We start from the raw sequence: 26,909 nt of genomic DNA, 5'->3' as shown, positions 1-26,909 counted from the left end.
GCAATTTTGGCCTCCTTCAACTTCGTTATAACGAGGTTTAATATATATATATATATATATATATATATATATATATATATATATATATATATATATATATGCATGCTCTAGAGCGCACCTAGCTGCTTCAAGACACCACCACTTTTTTTTTTTTTTTTTTTTGCGTCGACGACGTCACGTCCGTTTCACCGCGCGCACTTCTCACGCTATAGTTGGATCGCGTTGTCACTTAACGCGGAGACCACGTGGGTCGCACTCCTCAGCCTTGGCTAAACGGCGTGAGCGTTGCGTAACGTGGAACGTTATATACTATGTTTCGCAAGAACCTGGCACCCACGAGTATAACTGAGCTACACGTTAAGGAGGCGCGACCGTGCGAACTTCCCTGCGCATCTGTGTACTTATAGTTACGGTAGCTTAGCGCGAATAAATAAGGGGCACAGAGAACGAAGTGGACAAGCACCTCTGCATGCGGGTGCATGCGAGCCCCATCTGGTGGTCGATCGACTCACTAGTGACTATTGCCGCGCTTAAAGGTACTTGTCCGACAAGCACGAAGAGAGCTAAGAAGAAGCTCCGAGAGAAGCTCCCTCTTCCAGCCTCCCGCTGCTTCGTCTTAGCTCGAGACTGTCGCGCTCTTCACGTTCGACCTGAGCGACGACGCATACCGCTGACTTTGCGCTGACATTGAATTGTTTGTCTCCCTGGCAGGGAAAGGCCGCGTCTCCCGCGCGGGATTCTGACATTCCGACTGGGCTTGTACAGCACCGCCTCGCTTAATACAAGTCAGACGCGCCAGCGATGTGACATTCTTGGATTGCTCCGCGACGCTCAGACGATTGAGAATGTGCCGGGTGCTGCGTACGTAGATATAGGTTGAACATGGGGGCGGTTTATAAGCGCTTTGATGTTGGATTTCTGCTTGTCGCATGAGGCTGCAGAGTCAGTGTCTTCCACCAGTTCTTCTAAAGATGTGGTGCGTAGGCGTAGCTTCGGATTGACCCAGAAGATGTGTGAAATATGTAATTAATATATGGGCTTATAGGGCAGATCGAAGAGGCACTTTACTCGTTTTTCTTCGCTCATTCATCCCTCATAGTTTTGAAGATTTCGCTTTTGTTTACAGTTGAATTGTAATTTACTGACTTGGCGAGCAGAAGAAAGAAGACAAAAGAAGTTGCTTGTCGAGTGATCGGCTATTAGCGTTGGAGCCGGCGCGCTGCAAAATATGAAATACTTCGCTATAACAGGATTGAAAAGGCGTTCCTTATACCGCATTTCAAGGGCGTACTGAACCCGTTAAAGGATGGATACCCGAAGATTTCAAGAGTCGTTCGTCACTGTGCCTTGTGTGTAAGATATATATAGTCTTTAGGTGCTGACACGTCGCAACGAATGCCATCGCAAGCGCGTCCAGATAATGTCCCTTCACGCTGCCTCCTAACAGACCGATGATCGCAGTGTCACCTCGTGAAAAATCGGCGCAACATACCAGCAAAAAGCAGAAGGAAAGAGAACGGTGTCGTCGCCATGGCAACTGCATGGCAGACAGTCCGCTCGCTTATCGCACCGCACAAGACCGGCGCGAATGTTTCTGCTTTGTCAGTGACCGGGGCGCCATTGTCTTCGTGTGACGGCTTCGCGAGTGGCAAAGTGGGACGGTGCCGATGGTTATGGTGGCTATACGTTCGAATAGCGCGCCAAAACAATGTCTCTTTCGTAGTTCCTAAAATGGACCTCTTATGGTGACATAGCATGGAATTGTACGTGTGCTGACGACGAATACTTGACGAAGGAACACAGCCATTTAATTTCATTCGTTGCACAGGAAGAGGCCGTGCCGAAGACAGCGCCAGAACAGCGAACATTTCGCATATTAGAAGCATTACCGCCTCTCACGTGACAGACCTACGATCGGAGAGTCGCCTCGTGGCGCATTTTCGAAATAGGGGATGTTATCAGGCCTTCCTGCAAGGCGCCCTGTCCGCATCTAAAGAGTGTACCTAACACCGTTTGCCTGGTATGCTTGTGAGGTCTCTGCAGTCAGTCAGTCAGTCAGTCAGTCAAGTCTAGTATAGTTTAATAGGACCTGTGCAGTCTCTATCTGCCTGTCTGTTTCTTTCTTTCTTTCTTTCTTTCTTTCTTTCTTTCTTTCTTTCTTTCTTTCTTTCTTTCTTTCTTTCTTTCTTTCTTTCTTTCTTTCTTTCTTTCTTTCTGGGCCATCTCTGCACGAGTACAACGGATCGGAACTGCTGTCATATAACATAAGCGGCAGCGAAATCAATTACATTTCGCGCCAGGGAGCCATCAAAGCTGCGAGCACGACCTCCGTGACCCCGCGGTGTCGCCATGAACACGTGACTTGCGTCGACCGATAGCGATTCGTCGCTGTCGGCAGCGTCGCACTCGTCGTATGTCTACTTCTCGCGTTCGCATTTCGCTTTCACCTCTCGGCTCGTGAATGACCTTGTTTCGGTTCTACAGCGGCCAAATCGATGCGACCGGCGTCAGAAGCGCAATGAAAGCCCAAAGAGTGCCACAACAGGCTTCTGAGCGTGAAATGTTTTTTATTCGTGCTACCGTCTCTGCTCGCGTTTTAGCTACATTTGAGCTCTCCATCTGAATCGTCCACGTGTCTTTTATACCCCCTCTTGGGCTCGGCTGACATATACAAAATGTACTCACTAATATGGTTCTCTTTCTCACTGCTCTTAAGAGGAAGCTTTAGCTGAGGGCCTACTCCAATTCCCCTGTTCAAAAACATGTAAAACGCCGAAATGCTCTCATTATACGACCGTTAGACCGTTTAGCATGGCATGATAAAAATCGTACCATGTGAAACGGTCTTTAGTGTTAGAATACGGGTAAAATGGGATAACGAGTTGGGCTGTTATATATACAGCAGTACGGTGTTCGTCCTGTTCGCGTAATACTCCTCCCACTCTTGCTACGCCCTCGCGGTCACATTTATGTGGCAACGAACGCGGAAAGCTATAAGGGGGCGAAGCACACGCGGTACTGCGCTCGCAAAAATAGTCCATAATTTTTATTTGTTTGAGTTGGGAAAGAAAAACACAGCAAGAAATCTCGTTTACTACATTACAAAATAAGACGTAAAATCCACCACTGAGTGTTAAATTTGTTTTTTTTTTTCTCTCTTTGCTCATTCACGTTAATGTCAAATTCGAAACCGTCGCAAGTATAGTAAGCTACGCGTTTTCAGTATCTGCTCTGAGAAACTGGAACTGTCAAACCCTGCCTGACTACTTAGCGCAGTAATACAAGTAGCACATGCGCAGAATCTGCACCACCGTTGCCTTCTCTTCATTGGTGACACGGAGAAAAAGAAAATTATTGGGAGAGAGTGTCACGTGACAATTTTGAAGCTTAGTCATTCAACTATAAAAGAAAGGCTGGTGGGAAATAGACATGAAGGAAGAAAGTAAACTTAGGAGGGAGCAATACGGCAAGGCAGTAGTTGCTTTCGCAAGCCATCTCTCCGTGGCGCTACACCTTACGCTTTTTCTCTATCAAAAAGTCCGCCCAACAACGTGACCCTGCGCTCGGAAGCCTCGTGACCTTTATAGTGTGCTTGGCTCCCGGTAGTATTTAATCGACGCGCACTTGCTTCGGCTTGTTTTTGCCAACCGCTCTGTGCACGTTTATCTCCCGATGTGCCCAGTGTGCAACTTCGGTCGCTCATAGCAACGTACGCACATTCAGTATGAGGCTTCCTGCAGCATGACGGCTGTTAGCTCGTACGAGTGGTAAAACTCTCGTGTCATTCTCTTCGCTGAAGTGGTCCATGCACGCGTTTGAACGCGTATTTATTATGTACGCTTATCCAGCAAGATATAGTACAGCGCTCGTGCTTGCTCACTGCGTTACGTCCTTGCTTTTCAAGTGCGCTGCCACATTCCAACACATTCGTCGCCTTCGTTGCAATCTGTGAGTTGCGGCATCCGCACGTTGCTCCCCCACCAGCTGTCTTTTTCGGAAGAGCGTGCGCGGAGCGCCGGCGGGTGTTATATAGGCACTACAACTTGTACCGCGACGTGATCACGTGTTGGGCCGACTTTCCTTGGCTTGCCGTTTGGTTACGCCATTGCTGCCTCCTATATAGTTCGACATATCCTCCCTCCATGCCTGTCTGAGTATTTTTTTCGCATCGTCGGGCCCACGCAGCGTCGTTCGCGAGTGTGTGGCCGGCGGTGTGTGCCGTTGCTGCGCGTCGACGGAGCAAACGCCAGCTGCGAGCTCGTCGTCGTCAACAAGTGGCCTCCATCTTGGTCGCCCGCTGTCGCCGTCCTTATGTCGCATCACTGCGTTCGCGCGCGGCGCCTAGTGCAGTGCGGTGCGCCGGATGCATCCAGCATCTCGCCGCAGCTGCGGCCGTCGGTGCAGAGACGGCCGGGATCGCGTACGTATGGGTGTTTCAGCGAACACTTTCAAAATTTTTTTTAAAGGTTGCCTGTGGCAGATAGCACAGAACTAGTTCATGAGCTGGTCTACTCGAGGAGGCGGACGTTACTTGCACAAAAAAACTGAAATGCATAATCGACTAATTAACAGAAACTCACCAATTAAGGTTTCGACTAATTACCTCGTGGTCCGTATTGCAATTTACGAATTCTAGCTGTGGAGTTCGCGAGGCGGATCCACTTGGAACGAATTCTCGGGATGTGACACCAGTTTCGAGGTATTAATTCCCGAACTTTGCGGAGAAGTGCATTGGCGTTCCAGTTTACTTTCTTAACAAAACGTCGTTATGTGCATTGAAGCACAAAAGTAACTGGAACGCCAATGCATTTGTCCGCAAAGTTCGGGAATTAATATCTAGAAGCTGGTGCCGTCCTGAGAATTCGTTCTAAGTGGATCCGCCCTGCGAAATCCATGGCTACAATTTGTAAATTGCAATATGGGCCTTAAGGTAATTAGTTAAAAACGTAATGAGTGAATTTTCGTTAATTAGTCGATTACGCATTTCATTTTTTTTTTTTTGTGCCAGTGATATCCGCCCCTTCGAGTAGACCAACTCGTGAACTGGAATTATGCTATCTGCCACGGGCCTCCTTTAAAAATTTTGAAAGTGTTCGCTGAAACACCTGTATATACGGGATCGCGTCAGCCAGTCAACGGAGACCCGCTTCTGAACGACCTCCGCGCGGCGCGGACTGAACGGAATTATCCTCACTGACGGATTAGAGGTGCACAATGGGCGAGCATTTTCCCCCTCTGAGATCACGCAGCTCGCTCTCGCTTCTGATTGGCTCACGCGAGCTCCTGTAGCTTTGACTGCAGCTCTTGGAGTAGGTGAGACACAAGCTTCTCATTCGTGCGTCTTACGCTATGGCGCACACGGAAAAGCCACACGCTTCTTTTTACTTTATTTGTTTTATTTTACTTTATTCAGTTTGTTGTGTTCCCTCTTCATCATGCCTCCGCCCCTGGCCCTGGATCGCTTAGCCAGCGTTACTGTCTTTACTGTAGTATAGTCCGAGCTACTATAGCTAGGCCCAGAAAAGACTGATTTGAAGGCAACACATGACCAAGCGTTTTTGTAGAGGCTAAAATCCGGGAAGCCGGGGATCTGCTCAAAGCAGAGCCGAAACGAGGGCTGTCATTTCCACCCTGCAACTGATTCAATCAAAGCGACAATTGTATCGAACGTGTTTCCCACGCATTTTCGGCCTGAATCGACCCGGCGTCGGCCGAGCTCATTTTACAATGCGTCGTAATCACGCTCTTTTTCACGAACGAAACGCTAATACCCTTGTGTATTCGCCTGTGTTTGGTAACCGGCGTACACAGCGCATTTTCGGTATAGGGCTTATTGCACCGCGATCATTGTGTGGCTTGTAATTGACGCCCCGAAGCCATGCGACGCCGCGTCGAAAATACGCCGGAAATACGCTCCATGTATAGTTTTCGCTCCTAGAGAGCTCGAGACCCGAAACGCCTCCTTTCAACTCCTCTGCAGCTGGTGATCGCATCGATCGCTCGTATTGTGCCGAGCTCACTTTTGTGTCTATGCCTTCGATTCATCACGCGCTTGCTCGCAGCAGTTATATCGCACTTGAGACCAGCAAAATGCACAAAAAAAAGAGACCCATTGCATGCGTGGGAGTAAGTTACGTACGAACGATAACAAACGCAGAATATCAATCGCGGATGAAAACTAACAGAGCCTTTTGCCTAAAATCAAATGCGTTGAGGAGACTAGTAAAGTAGTGCTTAATAGTCAAGTAATAGTAAAGTGAATAGTAAAGCCGGCAAGTCGGTACTGATTTATGTTTGAATGGCCGGTAGCGCGGAAAACCAACGCAGGACGAAAGAGCGACACAGAAGGACTGGGCATTGTCCAGTCGTTCTATATCATGACGCAGGCACACACAGACACATTGCACCATCTCTCTCTACTCTCTTTCACGCACAAGCACAGACGCACACACAAACGAATGTGACTCTTCGCAACGTAAAACTCAGTCAGCGCACAAATAAACGCGCACTCGCTCGCTCCTCGCGAAAGCAGCGACGCCGTGTATAGGACCACGCCCCGTTCGGGACCCGGCGCGCCGTTCCGTCAGTGTCAGTAGCAGCGGCGGCGGACGGCGCCGCCTTTCCTCGTGCAGCCTTTCCCGGACACGTGTCCGCGGTGCCTTATCTCGCTTCCCCGTTGCATTTCCCGCTCTGCCGAAAAGGCTCGGCGGCGGCGGTCAGTCGGTCGGTCGGCCGCTTCATTAATCAGCGGCGTGTCGCGCGCACCGAAGCGACTTTCCCGGTCGCGGTGCTGTTCCCCCGTGCACACAGACGGAAGCGCCGGCGTGCGGACCCCAACTATATAGGCAATCCTTCTCTGCTGTATCCTACAGTGGCATGTAGCATAGCGGATGCTGCCAGGACAGCGTTTCAATTTCGGACAAGCTTCGTTCTGCATGCAGCATGCCCGAGGCATCTGGTGCGACAAGACACAACATGACATATGCCCAAAGGACGTTGCGCAACGTGCCAGAGTCGCAAGACGTGTTTGTGCGAAGAGGCACAGCACATGTCCGAGACATGTTGGGCGACATGTCCGAGACGCGGAAAACCAGCCACAAGCTTGATTACACCTTAGCCCCCCCCCCCCCCCTACTTTGCGCAGACAAACCAATATAAATACTCATATTTCCTGCGAACAATCACGGAATGGAATTCATTACCAGAATAAGTGTTTGATAATGTACATTTTGCAAATGTCGTTGCCGCCGTTGTATAATGGTGTCCTTCTGTTCGTGTTTTCCGTACTCTGCCTGTCTGCTGTTAGTGATCATCCCTGTATTTTATTGACTTGCACTGCTGTTTCTTGGCGTTCCGACCATAGCGATTTTCAGAGGTCACGCAACCGACCGCGCGACTGGAGACCGAGGAGCGACTCGCGGCGATCGGTGTTCACACCGGCAAGAGCGACCTGCGATGTCCCGCGATTGGTGCCTTTCCGCGTCTGCTCGCACCACGACTGCCGTGTAAAACAGCCGTCAACGTGTTCATACTTACCGTTCTTGCGGTTCAGCAGCTTTGCGGCTCTAGTCGCGGAACCTAAGAAGTCTCATTCATGCTGTGTTTTTCTCAGTACTGCACCGCCTCACTAACTCCCCTAGCTCTTATGTTCATGTTATGCCTTTTTACAATTACTTTCCTTCGTGCAAACGCGCAGCTGCGTGCGCCAATGTTTCCGTGTTAGTCAAAGGTATTAAGCCTCCCCGCCTTCTCGTACTAAGCTCGTTATCGTCCCCCTATCCTGGTGTTCCTAGCCTTCGTGTGTGTGGGAAGTGGGGGGGGGGGGGGGGGGGGGGGGGGCTATGATAGCATATGTGGGAGGCCGTCCAGTCTGGAAAGCTGCATATGACATAGCCTTGCGTCGGGCGCGTGTACTATACCTCTTTCATAATCATACAGCTTCGTTCATTTCGCTCGCTGTCGCGTATATCACTTTCGCAGGCGCTCAGCGGAGCGGACCTGAATTCACTCGAGATCAATACCGCGCACAGACAGCCAATCACAAAGAGCTCTTTTCCTTCCTGTACAATGGACCCTGCACATCGCGTCGTTGTTATCTCCCGGTTTGGAAAGAGCAAGAAGTCATGGGTAGCTAATGAGGGACGTTACGATGGGAAGTGACTGTATGATTGAATGATGGGCTGGGTGTGGTATCGAATATCGATATGACTGGGAGCCAGCGGCGCTCAGTCGGGAGCTTCCGATCGTGCTAAGCGCTTAATGAACGAAATGCATTTTCGTCATTCTCTTCGCAGTTGCAGAACCGTTGCAATTACCTGTGCAATGAGAATATCAGTGACATTAATGACACGAAGACATTAACGATACTGCTTGGACCTGGTCACCGAAGATCCCGTCAAAGCGAAGGACCTCGCGTTGTCTATAATAGCCCGCCACGTGACCACCACGAGGCAGCCAGAACACGTCAAAACTAATGTTGCAAACCAGTTCTGCGGAGGAAAGTTTAGGAAAGGGAAAAATCGACATCCACACGTCTTGCGGCACGAAGCTACCAAGGAAATCCCGGACCACGACGAATTTTTCTTAAATTATTGAGAAGCTCAATGAGAAACCAGTATGGATTTTCTTTGTAGTGTTGTGCTACGCGAGGTGGATGTCAATTTTTATTCTCTTTCAAAAACTAACGTTGCATCGAAGATCCTTCTCTCATTGTTCACGTGTGAAATTTGCCCATGGTTTGGCACGGCTAGTGTTTATCTTCCAAGTCTGTTTATATGCCAGGGGAATAGGGTGCATTTTATTATCCCTTCAACGCGCAGTAATATGATTCCTAATTGGCTGAGGCAAGCTACTATAGATTTCACTGCGCGGCGCGGGTGAGACGGGCGGAACCGAATCGTGCCAAAACGTTACGCAACCGGGCCACTGTATAAATACCGTTCCGCGTATGGGTAACGGAGTGAACCGTTTTAGAATAGTCGCCTCGCCGCCCTCACGCGCGCCGCATTTGGAAAGGGCGAACGCATTTAGAAGGCGGTGCGACAGAAGAGAAGCGTCCCTTCCGTAAGCGGATTGCATGACGGAGCCAGCGTCGAATTTGCACCTCCCCCCCCCCCCCCCCCCCCTTCCGAGCCGCATTGCGACAAAGCCGAACCGACGGGACGGTCGTGCGCGAATGACGTGCCGGCGAGGGCATAGCGTTAATATAACCTAGGGTGAGGGCGTCGAGTGTATTCGGAGGACTTGCGCCACAATCGGCGCGTCCGAATTGGCGCTGCGCGCACAGCTTTGGCGTGCTATTCATGGACACTGTCGAATTCCGCCATGTTGTCGAATTCGCCATTTTGTCAGCTCTGATTGGCTCGCAGGGCTGCTAGGAGCTCTCTGATTGGCTCAACATGCCTCCGTTGCGGAGCTTGACAATGTCCAGAATGACATACCTGGTCCTGAAGGGTAGGGAAAGCCAGCGCCCCCTCCCGTGAAGCTTTGAGGAATTAGTAGCCACAGTCGCTCGCACTCGGCGCTCATGTTCGCGTCTACTCACACGCACTCAGCCACGCTTATACTCTCGTATACTCTCGTATATTCAGACTCATGTGTAAGTAATCACTAAGGTTTCTCGTACTCACGTCCACTGACACTCACGGACAATCGCTCGCGCTCATAGTAATTACATCTACTCACTTGCCCTTGCAGTGGCCCTCACTCACGTTCATACTCACGTGAGCTCGCACTCACAGGTACCTACTCACACTCATCGTGTCTTTGAAGTGAGTATTAATATCAGTGAGTGTACCCATGAATTCGAGACCTCAGTCAAGCCGAAGCACAGCTTTTAGTCATAACACCTCCTTTCTCCAAAGGAAATGTTTCTATTGAGTGAGTGAGTGAGTGAGTGAGTGAGTGAGTGAGTGAGTGAGTGAGTGAGTGAGTGAGTGAGTGAGTGAGTGAGTGAGTGAGTGAGTCGGCCTGTGTTGGTAGCTTTCCGAGCTCGGTCGGAGTACGGCATGATTTAAACGGCGCAGGAACGAAGACGGGAAACCAAAAAATGCGAAACGCCCCCTTCTTCTAGTGTTTACTGAACACGAGGTCGTTAATATCAGGGTGGAATGCAAAACACACTCGAGTACCCTGCTTCCTTGAGCGCGCGTCAAGGGAACCCCGGGTGGGCCAAAATAATCTGGATGCCTCCTGCCCTTCCCAGCCGCAATCGCCAGCCTCCCAGAAGCTTCGTCACAAGCAACACTGAACCACCGAAGTAACCGAATCAGCCGAGCCGGAGTAAGTGACGTAAGCGTGATAGCACGTGACGCTTGTGTCCCCGGTGGAGCACGAGGGTGACTTTCAATGAAGCGACAGCTCGAAGAGAAAAGTTAATAATTATGTGAAGGAGCCGAGTGACTATGACTGTATTTATTAACGCTGAACGCTGACGACAGCGCCGACGTACTGCGGTTCTCGGCTGCCAGCAAACAAACAAAACATGCTGCGTTATTATCTTCAAATTGGCTGTTACACCACCCCGTGCGAATCTCCCCGCCTTTCCTCCTGATTGTCATAAACGGTTATGACTTCGATCCGGCCTCGACGGCTTTCCTGTCGCTACTGAAAAAAAAAATAAAGAAAAAGAAAAAAAATTGTTGCGTAGGAAGCGGCGCGTCGTCCACCCGGTTGAAACGCATCGTCACCCAAGGCCGCACCTGTCACATCGCTGCCGCGGGGCTCCGAGCCGCCGTGCGGCTTTTTTCGGGACACACGGCCGCGCCAAGCGCGCTGGAAAACCCAAACATGGGGACGGACACGTTGCCGGAGCGCCCTCTCTCGTTGGTGGGAGAGAAAGAAGGTGGAGAGGGCGCGAGCGGGTAACGTAATTTGCCGCTCTGCCGGGCGCTTGCCGACTATCTTTAGCCGCCTAACCGATTAACCCTTTCCCCGAGAGACCCAACTGGCGTAGGAAAGACGCAGAATGGTTTCAGTGCTGCCACTTCGCACATTGCTCCTTTCTCTCTCTTGCCGACAGAGGGCACTAGCTAAGAAGGGTGTGCGCGCCGCGACAGCGCTTGCTGCGCCGCCCTTCGACTCAACGGAGAAACTTCACTCTGCGTTAGCTGTTGCAATCTCAGAGGCCACGCTACATAGGCTCAGAGGTGCGTCGGCGCGTGTTTTTATGCGGGGGCCAATCTCGAAGGTCATGCTACAACTGTTCGCTTCTCCGCCCGGCGCGTCATCTCTCCGAGGTCGTCTCGTTGGGAGAAGCGAACGCGTAGGCGCACTAGTTCTAAAAATGCCCGCGCGGAGTCCGTAGCTGTTTTCGCGCCTTATTACTGCGTTTGTCTTCCTTCGTGGAAGTACCGTTCACTGCTGTAAAGGGACACGCTCGCTGACTAGGCCGATTGCCGAGCGCTATTTAATTAGTTCATCGCGAAGCCCGCTTCTCCACTTAGCACATCTACGCATCTGCGGCGAGTTACCCAATGGGAAGTGACGTGTTGTGTGGGTGCGCTGAAAATATTGTTACAATATTTGTTGCAATATTGAACAATATTCAAGCGCTGCCATCGCTGTTACTGCTTTGCTGCGCTATATTCAACTCGCAGGACACGCCCGCTCACGTCGGAACCGATCATGTTAATAACGGACTATACTACCTTGCATAAACAAGGACATAACTTCAGATATAGGCAGTTCTTAACTGGAACATTGATGTCAGGAGCTGCCGTATAAAAGATGGAAACGGAGAAATCGTTTTGTTTGGCATCACTACAGCTAATTTGACGACGTTTATTGTATTATCAATTTAAAAGAAGAAAAAAAAACAGATATATTGACTTTAGAGAGCGGATCTTTTATTTACGCCATCATTATTTTTCTTTTTACAAAAATTGCTGAAAGTCGCAAGATTAAAAAAAAATCTGAGACACCAAGTTTACAACTCCATAACTCAGCAGCAGAAAACAATAGCACAATTACTTAAACTGCACCTTTAATACATATAAAGCGGACAAACTAGATGTATTGCACTTCTCTCTGTAATATACAACTAATTTGTGAGCGGGGCTTTTGCGAACCATTCTTAGGCATTGTAACAATTCCACATAAGCTGTGAACACGCATATAAAATTTGTCCTCTTCGGATGTTCTAACGGATGCACTTTACAGAACTGCGATATCTGTTTTAGGTGCAAAGTTAAGGACGTGTAATCTTTGGACTTATATTTTTTTTTACTTACCCATTTTTGACGATTTTAGCAAAAATATACGCGACCATTAATAAAACTTCAGTGGAAAATGAGACATTCACCCAGTCGTAGCAATTGCTACAAAGGAAACCCTTACGGGTTCCTCGAAAGAAAAGCCTCGCAGTTGAAGAAAAATTCGTCCTGGTCCGGGACTTGAACCCGGGACCACCGCCTTTCCGGCGCAGCCTCTCTACCATCTGAGCTAACCTACAATTGGTATAATTCACCCTTTTTATCTTCCTTCCTGAAGTCCTTCCATCCTTTGAGCTTTACGATAGAGAAACGACTCAACGGGCGACATGTACCGCTGCGACAGCGACATATTCATTCCAGCCGTTAAGAGAGCTAGACGTCAGGCCTAACCGCCTTTAGTCGAGCCTTTCTATATGTTTGGAAGGAAAGTAATTTAAAAAAAAGATAAATTCAGAACGACTACTTTTCAAAGAGCGTTCCTAGTTCTGGCGTTGCTTTCTTACAGAACACACGAGCGTGTGGTAAAGCCTAACCTGACTAGTGAATATTTTGGTGTGCAAGTGCGTGCCTGCGTGTGGTTATCGCTGTTCCGAAAGGCAGGGCAAAGCGATTTCCAAAGTTTTCTTGTTATTTCTGTAATTCAGATTTAATGTGTAACCCCAAAACATTCCTTCCTTCCTTCTCGTTTTAAAAACTACTTGCTAGCACGACGTTGCGGTTTGCGGAAGAGCCATCTTTACAATGTGCACCGTGGTGAGGTGAAGCGTGCTTTCCAGTGCACACGCGCGCCCAATCAACGTGGTTTCCCTTAACTTATTTTCACCGCAATAGAGTAGTGTAATGTGGTGAAGCATGCATAATATATTGCGGGGAAGTGAAGTGGGTTTAAAGAACGTGAACTTATTTAGTATACCTTGGCGGCGCCCCCAAGACCCCAAAGGGGAGAAGGATACACTAAAGCTGGAACCCGGACGCGACTTTACAATTGCTATTAGGTACAGCGGGGGCGTGGCACTGCGGGTCATGTGACTCCCGCTTAACACGTGTTGTCATGGCAATCGTGGAGCTCCTAGGTGCCTAGGGACATAATCGAGTAGGGACTTTTGAGGCACTCGTCTCCGCTGAGCATGGCTCTCTTATCTCCGGGACCGGGCGCAGCGGCCTTGCCGAGCGCAGCTCCTACGTGCGTAAGGAGCGAATCGTTTAGGGCGCGTTGAATGTCTGGCGGTGTCGGGCCCACGCCGGCCGCGCTTTATTAATGTAGTGTTTGTTCTAGTGGCGGAAATCCTTTCAGTAGTGGTGGTGTGGCATGACGGCTTCTCATCTCGGTGAACTGTGGTGGTGTAAACAAGCGGATACTGCTCGCGTTTGTACCCCGGGGCCGCGGCGGAAGCCGCGGTGCCGGGCGCCGACGCGAAGCGGCGGTCGTTGGGGTGTTGCGGTGCACAGCGTAGCAACACCCTAAATAAAAAAAATACTGCTCCACTCAGGTAGACTGCTCCCTCCCTGATAGTGAGTTTATATTTGGATCATCAAAACAGTAATGCGTTTTATAAACAGTGATGCGTTTTATATCTTCTGTGCTATCGTTGTGCTATCTTCTGTATACCCTTCAAGCCAATAATCAATACACTGGAATTCATACTCTCGTATTTATACCTGAGCCGCCGGAATACAGCTTCCCTCGTTAAGGTGTGCTCTTTCTGTGCGATTGCCAAGTCACTGTGCGGCTCAGTTCACCACGCGAACTAGACGTATGAGTCCTTTTTGTATGACGTATAGTCTTTGACGTATGAGTAGTTCACCTCGTAACGCAGAGTTCTCGCTCTCCCTCACCAGGTCGAGACCGGCTGAAGCTGCAGCTGTGCTCGGGCGATGAGTCCCTGCCGTACCCGCGGGGGACGCTGGGAGAGCTATCGCCGCGCAAGCGCCGTGGCAATCTTCCCAAGGAATCGGTCAAGATACTTCGCATGTGGCTGTACGAGCACCGGTACAACGCATACCCTTCCGACCAGGTGGGTGCACTTATTTATGCATTACTTACAGTCAATACTGCCAGCCGCCTGTTCTTCTTTCTGGGGTTTTACGTGCCAAAACCAGTTCTGATTATGAGGCACGCAAGAACCCCAGGGGGTCAAAATTAATCCGGAGCCCAGCCGCCTGTTGGCGGCCAAAGGAGGGATGGTATACATTCTAATGCAAGTCTTCAATCGCCTCAATGCACCGCGTTTTGTAGTAAAACGATCACGTGCCTACCCGGCAAGACGAGAAACTCCCACCAACTCCCCGCGCGACCCACGTGACTATAGCCGGGGTCGGCCAAGTGTTCATTGCACCATGTCCGGGATCGGTCCGCTTTCCTGTATGATTATCGGCCCACTCTGGAAAGGCAGGTGGGGTTCACCGAGGCCACAAAGTTTGAGAACGCCGGCTTCATGGTAAACACCCCTATAGCGATACAATCTTGAGCTTGAAAAAAAAAAAAGGGGGGGGGGGGGGTACTAGGGAAAACACAGTGAATACAGGGGGGTACCAGCGTGTGTATTCGCCTGGTACCCCCCCCCTTTTTTTTTTCAAGTTCATTATGTACCAACTGGCCCATGAGCTTACGCTGATACAATCTTCTTTCACGAGTACACATAGCACCTCACACAGACGACGCGTCAGAAACTCGGCTGCTCAGAACGTTGGAAACCTAATACAAAGGTATTGAAAACCTTAGATAAACCTGTTGGGCATTTTTGGCTGCCTCTTTCGTACGGCCGGTCGTATAATACGATGCGCGATAGTCGCGTGGTTTAATCACGAGCGTGCTCCGCTTTCGTGCTTGAAACGTGGACCTCCTCGTGCCGCAGGAGAAGCTGCACCTGTCACGGGAGGCAAACCTGTCGGTGCTACAGGTGTGCAACTGGTTCATCAACGCCCGCCGGCGCATCCTGCCGGACATGATCCGCAAGGAGGGCCACGATCCGCACCAGTACACCATCACCCGCAAGTCGTCCTCATCTTCCTCCTCCTCTTCGTCCGGCAGGTCGCCGCCGAGCCAGGTGGGTGTTGGTCGGCACGCTCACTCAAGGCTATACAAGCTGACTCATACTCGATTCACGCTCATTTCACAGGTGTTTCCCAGAACCCATAGCGTATGGGTTCTGAGACAGAACCCACACGCAATGAGCATAATACTGACGAGCACAAGTCGGTTTTCGCAAAACTATGCAAGAGCTTTTCTCTGAAGCTACAGACCGCTGTTTCTTTGTATAGGGAGGACAAGGCACCGGCGGCATTAGGATCAGAAACTGCTGCGTTTTCGCCGTGTTTCTTGAACAACGTGGCGAACTCTTTCGTGCCTGTTTGGTTACGTGCGTCCTGGCCTCCTTTGTCATGCGGCCGCGGCTGTGCTTTGTGCGTGGTATAACCTGGCGACGATGAGAAGATGTTGCCTCAGATCTGTGGTTCTCTCTCTGTCGACCTAAGATATGACAGAGGCGACAGTAGGACGGCCGGAACAAGAACAATGATTTATTTCGTGCGCTACATCCCAGTAAAAATCACAAATATTGCTTGGACATCTGTGGCAAGTTTCATCTGGGCATTGTGAATATCTATAAGATGAGGAAAATATAATTGTCCTAGGAAAACTGGAAAAAGAAAAAAAAAGGCCTATGGGAGGTCAACTATTCATGTGTGGTCCGAAAAAAGTATATATGTCATGTTGTTACATGCATTATAGATGTCATGTGATCAGCAGCGCTTGCGCCTTAGCCATAGACTACCGCGTTTCCGAGCGAAAACTCTGAAATTTTCGACGAGCCCTCACCGTCTAACCTGAGCTTATGGTTCCGCATTTTCCTTCTGCAAAATTTGATTACGACATATAGTGCGAATCGCATTGAGTGCGCAATAAAGCTCGGAGAATTCGCCATTTTCAAAGATTTAGTCGCATAAAAATTTCCTGAGAAAATTTTAAACTACACCAACCGATATGACATCTTAAGCAAACCTTCGAGTCAACTGAAAATGTAGCCAACCGGTATGACGTGGCGTATACATCTCTACCACGTCTTTATGTAATGTCCATAAACAGTTTATGCATGCCGAAGTAAATGAACGTCAGTACGACGTCGGCTATTTGATATTTTCAAAATATGTTAGTAAGACGTCTATTAGACGTTATGACGACACTTAGACGAATGGATGATACCTGGATGCTGATAGGATACCAGCAGTTCACTGGGATTCATATATAATTGATCGCAGTGCACTGCGCATGTCCAATATGCCTTGTCAGTTGTAAGACGTGGCACAGGTACCCGATACACTCTTCCTTTTTTTACCGTGACGCAGGCGTCGCTGCCGCCGCCGTCTCTGCCGCCCCTGGTGCACCACCACAGCGGCAGCAACCACCAGCAACCTCCGCACTTGACGCCCGCGCACCGGCACCACGGCGTGCCACCTTTCGGCGCGTCGGCCGCGCCCTCGTCGGTGCCGCTCAAGGCCGTCAAGGACGAGGACCTCAACAGCGACGACTCCGAGGGCGCCGCCAGCCTCGGCTCTCCGCGTTCGCCGCTAAAGCTGACCAAGCGCTGGCAGCGGAGTCACGAGCGGGACCTCAAGGAAGACCCGTCGCCTTCGTCCTGGGACGAGGACGACGACGACGACGATGACGATGAGAACGACGGCGAGGACGAAGACGAGGGCGACGACGAAGAAGGCGACGACGAGGACGAGGACGACGAGGAAGAAGAGGGCTCGCCCTGGTTTCGCGAGGACGTCAAGGGCCGCGGCGTCGAGAGGTCTCCGGCGGATGACGGTGACCCATTCAGCTGCCTCTACCTGCTAGTGGACGTTGCGCTGAGCGAACTGGAAAAGCGAGCAGCGTCCAGCTGATAGCGGACTACGGCCGCCCCGTCCCCTCTCTCCTAGGCACGGGGTCCAGGGGCGAACGTCGTACAGCCGTCGCCGGAAGTTTAGGGGCCAGGGCACGGCCGAGGCGCCGCCTTGGACGAGCAGCGATGGCGCCGTAGTACTCCGGCGCTGCGGTTCCTCAGCCGAGCGTGAGTGGCAGAGACGCAAGACCCATAGTTGAGAAAGAGCGCTAACGTTCTGTGGTCCTGGCGATCGCCTAAGTCGCCGTGCCTTGACTCCTAGGCTTTCGACCCCTGAGAGGGGCGTGCCCGTGCGTGGTGTGTGCGTGTGTGTGCCTTGTGTGTTTTCCACGCTCCATCCTCGCGCTTCCTTCCCGTGCCACTCATCCGACTCTTGTTTCGCCGTCTTCATTTCGTCCGGGGCCCTCGCGCGTCGAACATTATAGCGCCCTCACCTCCTCACCTCGTCGTGCCACCTGCATCGCTACCACTACCACCACAAGCACCGCCACCACCACTACTACTACCGTCACCCCTCGGCACCATGCACCGGCCTCGTCCCGAGCAGCGCACCCCACACCGGCATTTTCTCTCTCTCACTCGACAAAGACACTTAACTTATTCGGAGCGAGCCAGAGATGGGGCCGAGCCGATAATCCTCGAGATGTGCTCGAACGGGGATCGCTGTGGCTCCCCCAGCACCTCTGACGCTTCGCATAGCAATCGAATTGTGCGCGTGGCTCGATTATTGTCGCGGCAGGGAGGCTCCCACTTGGTCGGTGCCTCGCGACGATGGGACGCTGGACCGTCGTCGAAAGACCCGTGACCGCCTTTCATTCTCAGCGAGCATTTGTTACTTTGAGCGTCTGTTTTCTTTTTTTCTCTTTATCTTTCGGTTTGTGGAAAAGTGTGTGCATGTGCCTCCTTTGCCGGGAACCCGGTCTCGCCAGCCGAGAGTCAGTGGAACCCTCACTCCCACTTCGGCAAGTCGATGTCGATGCCAGTTCTGGGGTGGTATTTCTGGACACTGTCAAACCCCCGCCGTATTGTAGAAATCCCGCCATCTTGTCAGCTCTGATTGGCTCGAAACGGCACCATTGCAGAATTCGACAATATGGCGGAGTTTGGCGGTTAGTACCCCCTGGTTACGGGGCAACACTTTTTGAGGAGAAACCTCTTGTTTGGGCCCAGTGCTAGCGGTCCACGGGATAATAATGTCTCGTGATGCCTGTGCGGCATGAGAGGCAAGCGTTCTAAAATGTCGTGACGACCGAAGTTATAGGCTATGGTCGCTTTATTTTAGCTGTCAGACGACGTCATCGTGAGCCTGCCTACAAAAGGCGTTCGGGTCGCCGTTATGTGTGACAGAGCGCAGTTTCTCCTCCTGAAGTTTGTTGCTCTCTAACGCAGGAAAAAGAGAAAGAGACACTGTATTAGAGGTGGTGTACGCCCACAGGCACACTTGTCTGCGTTCTCGTGCGTGTGCGCCGGTAAGCAGGCGATGTCATCGCAATCGTGAATCGAGCGAGTCCTTCCACTGCAGCACCGTTCGGGACGCGGCGTTATGTTTGAAGCGGGGATCACGTGCAAATGTGATGCGCAAAGACTGTTCATTCGAAGCCCTTACGGCCGCTTTGATTAGTTTTGAAGGGGTCGTAGAAGAGCTTTAGTTCCTTTCCAGCATAAGCTCGCTCATTTCAGACGTAGCTCGTGTGCGTTACCGCTTGCATTTCAGGTGGTCTGTGCACGATGCCTTCCATATACTTGAGCGTTGAAATTAGTTGGTAGCAGCACCGGACAGGGTGGCATCGAACTCAGCTCACGACAGTCCGAACGCTCGGACGACAGTGGGCGCGTCCGCTTGCGGCAGTTCACGGTTCACACTTGCGATGACAGTGCCTCGGTAAGACTGGTTTCACACTACATGGTTGGAAACTTTTGTAACACGGGACGTAACATCGCCTCGAGTTGACCGATCGGAACTGTCGATTTCTTACCCGATTCGACATGTGCGTCAGTTACGACACAGTCTTGAACCGCTCACGCATGTGCGCGACGATTGCGGCCTCGGCCTTGTGACGTCACAGCAACTGGTCCCACAGTAAAAGGTAGCGCTTCGGTCGCTACGTTATGACGCGTTGTCTTTCTGTGGCGACGTGAGAAAAAAAAAAGTTGGGTTCAGACGGTTTCAGATGTAGCGTATTGTTCTCAGATTGTTCTTGTCTTGTTTTGAGCGGTGTTTTATATCTTGAATGCACACAAGCACCGTCGGTAATGTTTCTCTGCCCGCCCTGTAGGAGTGCAGGTGTGTTATGTAGCGTTTCGTATGAAGCTTGGCGCACACGTCATAATATATATACATATATAAAAACAACGCGTGGATCGGCATTCTGCTGTTTCCTCGTTCCTAGTCGCCGCATTATCGAGAGAGAGAGAAAAAAAAAAGCTAAACAAAATGGTCCGTCCGTGAGTCAGTCCGTCCGTGCGTTCGTTCGTTTCGTCGAGTCTTTATTCTTTTTGGCCGCCGCGCGCCCGGTAAATCTTAAAAGTTGTTTGTACATTACATAGTTTAACGAGAGTTTACCCACAGCATCATATATATATAAATATGTATATCACCTCGTGCCCAACATCAACCTAGTCTACTGACAAGAGTCGAGTCGTTCTCTTCGCATATTGTCACACGTCTAAAGGCATGCTATACAGATATGTACACACTGCATGTAAACAATAGACACGCAGCCTGATTAGCGTTCGCCAGTTCACAAGAGTGTATTTGACGTAGCGATCGAGTAAACGACAGTTTCGTGTCGCGAGGTGCGGTTGTATACTCTCACATTGGGCAGGTCGATGCGGAAAGTCTTCGTTCATACCTGCAGTCAGTGCGTACAGTTCCACTCGAATGACTGCGCATTTCGTGAACTTGTTTGTGGCATGACAGTCCAGGTGTCCCTGTTCTGTGTTCGTGCAGAACAAACCCGACATCTCGTGCCCTGCGCTAATCTTTCTCACACGGGCGCGAGAATCGCTGTGAACTAGTTCCGCACGAAGTCTGCACCTTCTGGTTCGGGTGGAGGAGACGTGCAGATGCCGCCATGCGTCAGTGGCGAAGGGAACAGCGAAGTTGGTGCAGCGCTCCTCACATGTCTAACGGAATAAGTGCAGGCGATTAGAATGAATATCGATAGCGGTTTGCGACGAAGGAATGAGTCGCGTGGTCCAACTGAGTCTCGTCGTAATGTAAGGTAAAGCTATGCAGGGCCGTACCCAGTATTTCTTTTTTTTTTTTTTTCAGAGGAGGAGGGGGGGCTAAAGGGACAACGGCGGCCATTTTTACAGTTATACAGGCACTTTTTTTTAAATATTGCGCGTGAATCAAATACATCGCTGATATGCAATAGTGAGAGGGGGACTTTTCAATTAGTTTTATTTCGACAAGAAAAAAAATTGGACAGGGGGGGGGGGGGGGGGGGCGCTAAATTTTAGGTGCCCTCCCCCCCGGTGGGCGCCCGAAATTTAAACCTTGGTTAAGGCAAGGAATAAAAGTTTCTTCCATCAGGTTTGGATCATCTGTATAATAAAAATTTGGGTACTGGGTTAAAAGTTTGGGTTACCTTAAATTTTGGATTATGAAAGTAGTTTCCAGCTTTCCTGGAAATAAATTGTGCGGATGAGTGTATCGCTTCGCTGATATATTTCGAGGAAGGGGGGGAGTCAGAACCCTCAAACACCCCGCCCCCCTGGTCATGCAGGCCCTGAAGCTATGCAAAGCAGTTAACGAATCTTCCGATTTTGCAGTCCAGTATTCAATGTGACACCTCGCGCTAACCGAAACTCAAGATCCCGGAAGCGTTCACGCTGTAGAATACCCCTCATCTCGATGACGGTGCGTAATCACTTAAGTACGTGCAATTCGCCTGATTGCTGCTGCGGAACCTGCGAATGGTTGGGTATAGCGAACGCCGCACGAGAGACGGTTATGTAGCAAGGTCTTGTCTGCAGTCACTCTCTTGTGGCGGTTAGGGTCAACGCAGCAGAAGCGGGCGACCTAGTTGGACGCCATTGGCTCGTCATTCGTCAATTCATACTCGCCGGTATAGTTGCAGCTCGAACGACAGGTCTTCAGTAAGATAACTCATTTTTTTTCATCAAACTCGCGTAGCGCAAGTTTTGGTTGTAAATTATAGAAGAGGAGCTGCCGAACGGTTTAGTTCCCGTCTAACCGGTGAAAGTGTTAGAAAGTGCGATGTTTACACAAGTCTCGCGTGTTCTAGAACTTCTTTTAAAGCTGTTATTTAAAAAGAAATGACACTCCCTGTAATGCGACCAGTGGTCATAACTGTCGAGTTGAACTCGATGTGCGTACACCGACGTAAAACTTTACATGCGGTTCCAGTATATAGCGAGACAGCGTATAGCCCTTGATCGTGAACCTTCAGTCTACAGCTAAAGCAGCCGTTATTTCCCGGTTCGCTGCATTTCTTCGGACACGTAGTAGCATGTGACCGCAGAAGACATACTGGCATGTATATGTAGATGAGGAGGGGGGGGGGGGGGGGGGGGGGGAGAGTGTCCACAAAGCTAATACGGACGAGGCAAGCAAGCCTTCCGGAGGTAGCGCAGTATATGGGAACGACGTACCGCTTTTATGCGCAGGCCGAAAACCCCCGCATCGTCTACCACACATTGAATGAAGACAGTTTGGCGCGTTAATCTGTTTGCACAAGCGTCATCACGCCCGCGTAGACAGCTGTATATAGATTTCAGTGGCTCCATTATCATGTGCAGTGTTCGAGGGCATATATATATAATTCCAATTGGCTCCTGGACTTGCGACGTCTTTCGCGGGACCCTGGTGAAACGTTCCGGTTGTCGCCGGTTATTTTGATGTTTGTTCTCAATACTTCATTTCTCGCGCCTTCGTTTGTTATTGCGTCATTTTGATTCGGAGAGACGGAGCCCAGCACCATCGGTCTCAACCTCTTTAAACTTCCGAGTCGTAAAAGCTCTACGTGAGAGCCAGCTAGAACCCGTACCTACGGGAGGAGGTCCGGTTGCCAGCGCGGTGGACTTGGAAACTTTTCGACAAAGATGCGCGCCCGCAGGCTTCTTCTATAGTGCTGGGAACAGAGCGAGAGCTGGCAAGTCGCTTATGAAGAAAGCAGCTGCTAATGCCTATATATAACTCCGCTTTGAGGGAGACGTCTGCTACCACCAACGCAATGCGTTCGCTTTGACTATAGGGCCCCACTGCTAGACCTCCAGGTGCCACACTCCTCCTCGTTGGGGAGGAGAATCAACAACTCTCCGGAATAAAGTAACGCTCGGGACAAGCGTTTATTGCCTCGTGAATGAGCAGCCAAACCCCCCAATCTGACTTGTAATGCAAGAAGCGACCGTGGAGCCGCCCGAACCATGCTTGCTCAATCCAGGACGGCTTCTTACCGGCTGGACGTCGATCCGAGCAGACGAATCACGGTTTACGACGCGGCGTCCGATGCGATCATGCGACGCGTCCGGAAGATGAGCGTGTATGGAATTGTCGAAACCTCTTGACACCTGTTGGAACTTGACAAAATGGGTGGGGTAACTGACGACTGCTGCCTCAGAAATTCAATGACTTGTCCAGAATTTTGGATCCGGAACGGGTCATCAACAAGTCGCGTCGAACGCCTCGTCGGACGCCGCATTGTTACAGCGCGTTTCTCCCGCGAGCGTGTCCGTAAGTCGTATAAACACTGGTGCGACAGGAGAACAACTCGACGACGCGTCGGAAAAAGATGGCCGCTTCGACCGTTAAAAAGTCTGTTGGAACCTCGATCTAACGCTGTTGTGGGATACGACTATAGTCGGTGCGACGGGTGGTCGGGGCGAGGTATTTTAGGTTCCCGTGTTCCGCGCTTTGTATACGCGCCGCTGACGCCAAATGTTGCTCTTGCGTCGTTGACGATGACGCGCCCTAATGAAGGTCCGGACGGGGCGCCAACACTTGCCGCCAGCGATGCGACACGCCGTCTCTTGCAAGTGCTGTTGCTCGTTCGAGACATCTGCGCAAAAACGCGCTGCGCGGCTGAGTAGCTGCGGGCCGCACGGTAACATTGAGGGCCGTTTAATTGTACGCCGACTCGACGCGCTTGAACAGACGCGTGCGCTGTGGTTGACGTCATTACCGATCCACTCATGGACTGAAATGCGGCACACGACCCGAGCGTAACGCCCCCCCCCCCCCTTCCTCCTCTCCCAAAAGCGCGAGACGCTATAGGGAAATGATTGAATTGACTTGAATTTATTTTCATGTTGAATGGGGGAAAGTCCGAACTAAAAGTGAAAATTAATTCACTTGACAGAGGTTGGGACCCCCTTTATTATTATTTTTTGGCCACTGCAGCAAAAAAAAAAAAAAAAAAAAATCAAATCTCTCCAAGAAACGCGGTTTATCAATTAGGATTCGATCTATATTGGAAAAAGACCCATGTGGGAACATCTTCGGAAAGGTCGAGCTCCGTGGTAATAAAGCTCTGGGTTCCTTATCGGTTTGATTATTTCAGTGGGACCTCATTGAAGTAATCAAACTGCTTAGGAACCTAGAGCTGTATTACCACGGTGTTCAAACTTTCCGATGATGATAGGGCCGCGAAGCACCGGAGTTTCCAGGCTCGCGCTTCGCCTGGTTCGCGAATCGTCGTGCCGAAGGATCGGTTGACGTCACATATCGGATAACGTCACAGGCGCGATGGCAGCGCCTCCTACCCGCAAAAGTATGACGCAGCTTCCAAGTCGACGGTGCGCCCGGATCAGCGCCTGTGGATCAGTTGTGCTGAACGTCCCTGTTGTTCCCGAGTCGAGAAACAGAACAGAACGAACCTTGTCGTAGCGACAAATCTGTTTCGTGCGTTGAGACGTACCATACGACAGTCGCCACCACAAATTTTTGTCGTTTATACAAACGTTTCTGTTGTGCGATTTTGTCGTCGTGACTATCGAGTCGTTTCTGTCGGGGCGGCAGAAATTTCTGTCCTACATCCTGACGCCTTGTTTGTATACGACAGGGTTACTTGTGTAGTGTCGACTGAAGACTTATTCGTGGCACCGAGACGAGAGAATTACTGCGCTATAGCTTTCGTTATATTTTTGAGACTTGTAATCGGTTCAGACATTTTGTAAGTTAGCTGGTTAGCGTGTTAGCCTAATGAGCGGGTCTCTGCTGAAAGTGAAGTACGCTCTCGACAAGTTTTTATCAAGTCATTATGAACTCGTCAAATGTTTTGCAGAAACATTAATGGCATTATTTGAAAGTGATGAAATACATTTTCGCCCTGGGGCCCTTTCCATCCTGCACAGAAGGACTTTCGGGAAAGGCTAGTTCCACTTGTAATTCAGTACAGCGCTGAAAACATTTCTTGTGAGGAACGATCGCCTCTTGTGACCTGCTGTTCCACTGTTAGATTAACACCAGCGCTGCTGCAGCCGTTGTTGCACCGCATAGACCCCTGTGTGCCGGGTGTGTTGTACAAATGGCAATGCCTTTCTTAGCTGTTGTCACCCATTGACAGAACATAAAAGTTCAAATGCGCACTCACGCGCTAGACATGCTGTTTTGATTTGTGCCATGATGCGCCTCATCGTGAACTCACTTGACGATGCCGAATGACTTATTCACCTTTTTTTGTTTTGTGCGCGGTGCGGATATCATAGAAAACAGCATCATCGTGTCCACACTCTTCATGTGACGTTTTCAAGAAAAAGAGGAAGAAACTGACACGGAAACCTTGACTGCGGCGCAGTCATGGGCCTATCATAAATAATGCCCACACAAGCGGTATTATGACATACCGGTCATGACCTATGAAAACCAACTGCGAGTACGTTACTTCTCGAAAGGCACGAAAAGTTAGTGCAGTATCTTCCGCAGATTTGCCAGCCTTCGTGCGACTTCTCGCCGCATTTTGTGACGTCACCACTGCCGCTTTGCGGTGCTTTGCTTTCGCATCGAGGAAGCAGCCAACCGTAGCGAGCGACCGCGTGACGTCATGAAGAGTGGCGCGACGACGCTTGATCTCTCCCTATGACGTCATGATGCGCTGAGCTGACTCGCCACGGGATTTAGTAGCAACTAACTCACCTGCAGGTTCGCGCTCGGCTCTGAATTGTCATGTGGCGCACATTGTGTCGATTGCATTTGTCCGATCACCCTGCTATAGGAAAGTAAAAAAAAAAATAAGGAAGTAGCTTCAGGGATGCAATGTATTTGATCATCCATCGCATCAACTGTAATTTGTGGTTCACCGAACGCGCGAAGAAAAAAAAATGTGCGAGTAGTACAAAAGCCACTTAATTTCACTGTTCGCCGTTGAGTCCAGACAGCTAGCTACGTGGAGAATGACGCACCACATGCGACTGGTTGGTCGAACGAGCTCTCTCTCTCTCGCTCTCTCTCTCTCTATATTTTTCGTTTATGGAGTTCGACTTTATGCCACTTGGAAAACAACGCGCTGTTGTCGCTTTGTTCTGGTTTTTTACCAGTGCATTCTTAGGCGTGATATAGCGCCCTCTTTATCCTGTCAAAGAAATACAGTAGAGAATTATAATGTCCTAGCAAATGACATTCGTGTCGCATTTCGCGACGTGTCACTGTTTGTCGCGATAGAAACTCTTGCTTATATTTCTGAAGTACGACCTGACGTCCCTTCAGCGATGGTAAAGTCTGTTGTGCCGTAGGGCTCGTAGCTATACCGCAATCTGTTGTCGTAGGTGACGTTCGAAACTTCATGACAAGGCCAGGTCGGCCGTATTCTCGATCGATCAGCTTCAGGAATTCCACTTCCGGTGCACTTAGATTGGCTAAACCCAACGGATATGAGTGTCGACGGTATTGGTAAAGTTATCTTCAACGTTATTTTCACGTCACTCAATAAAAGAGGACACGATGGAGAAAAACAAATTATGCACGCCTTCTATAACTGTTATTTTCGAGTTGCTCAGCTCTGCATCACATTGTCAGGATGTGCTCGTCACTCGACGGAGGAGTCGCACTGGCGTCACGCAAAAGTGACGGTCACCCCCGAAAGTGACCGAGAATGCGTCTGTCGTGTGACGTGTGGAAATTTTGTGCGCATTTAGAGACATCGTCTGTCGGTCATTTTTGACGTGGTTGAACTCGTAGTCGGTAGCTTTTACCTGTAGCGCGCCTGGTTGCGGGCACGTTTTTGTGTGTTGATTGTTATATGCCTTTATTTTTTTTCTTTCCCTCTTTCTTGTCTTATAGTGCAATGAGAGTAAGTCCAGGATTTTATACCACATGAGAGTGCTTTTCTTTTGTTATTGTTGTTGTTGTTGTCGCTGCGGCAATAATGAGGACACCCACACGTGTGTGTAAAAAAAAAAAGCGTGCGTACACCACAAACCCCAATGTCATTGTCGTTGAGGAGCAGCATATTGAATGAACTGCCATATTCCTTTATTACCTTTTATTTTTTTTTTCAAGAGTGCAATAAAAACTGACGAGAGAGTTACCTTCTAGAAGTGGGCTTCATCTCCATTTTCTTCCTCCCTTTCAGGCAAACATCATAAACGTGACGTCACAGACGTGCCATGTATGTATGTATATGTATTTATGTATGTATGTATGTATGTATGTATGTATGTATGTATGTGTATGTATGTATGTATGTATGTATGTGTGTATGTATGTATGTATGTATGTATGTATGTATGTATGTATGTATGTATGTATGTATGTATGTATGTATGTATGTATGTATGTATGTATGTATGTATGTATGTGTATGTATGTATGTGTGTGTATGTAGTGTGTGTGTGTGTGTGTGTGTGT

At 49.9% G+C, this 26,909-nt stretch overlaps 1 protein-coding gene across 3 annotated transcripts in view; it reads left to right on the top strand.

Moving 5' to 3' along the window:
- The window catches only part of LOC119466554 (homeobox protein TGIF2-like), a 122,146-nt gene extending 95,547 nt beyond the window's left edge, over positions 1–26,599 (top strand). For all 3 annotated transcript variants that reach the window (XM_037727076.2, XM_049657784.1, XM_049657785.1), the window contains exons 2-4: positions 14,052–14,227; positions 15,068–15,259; positions 16,557–26,599. In XM_037727076.2, the coding sequence (XP_037583004.1) occupies positions 14,052–14,227; positions 15,068–15,259; positions 16,557–17,099 (911 nt within the window). In that variant the 3' untranslated portion in view covers positions 17,100–26,599. The remainder of the gene's footprint in view (positions 1–14,051; positions 14,228–15,067; positions 15,260–16,556) is intronic.
- Positions 26,600–26,909: the final 310 nt, after the last annotated feature.

This window comes from Dermacentor silvarum, chromosome 10, assembly GCF_013339745.2.
Source record: "Dermacentor silvarum isolate Dsil-2018 chromosome 10, BIME_Dsil_1.4, whole genome shotgun sequence".
NCBI lineage: Eukaryota > Metazoa > Arthropoda > Arachnida > Ixodida > Ixodidae > Dermacentor > Dermacentor silvarum.
Note: the sequence above shows the minus strand (reverse complement) of the source record. Positions and strands in the feature narration are given on the sequence as shown.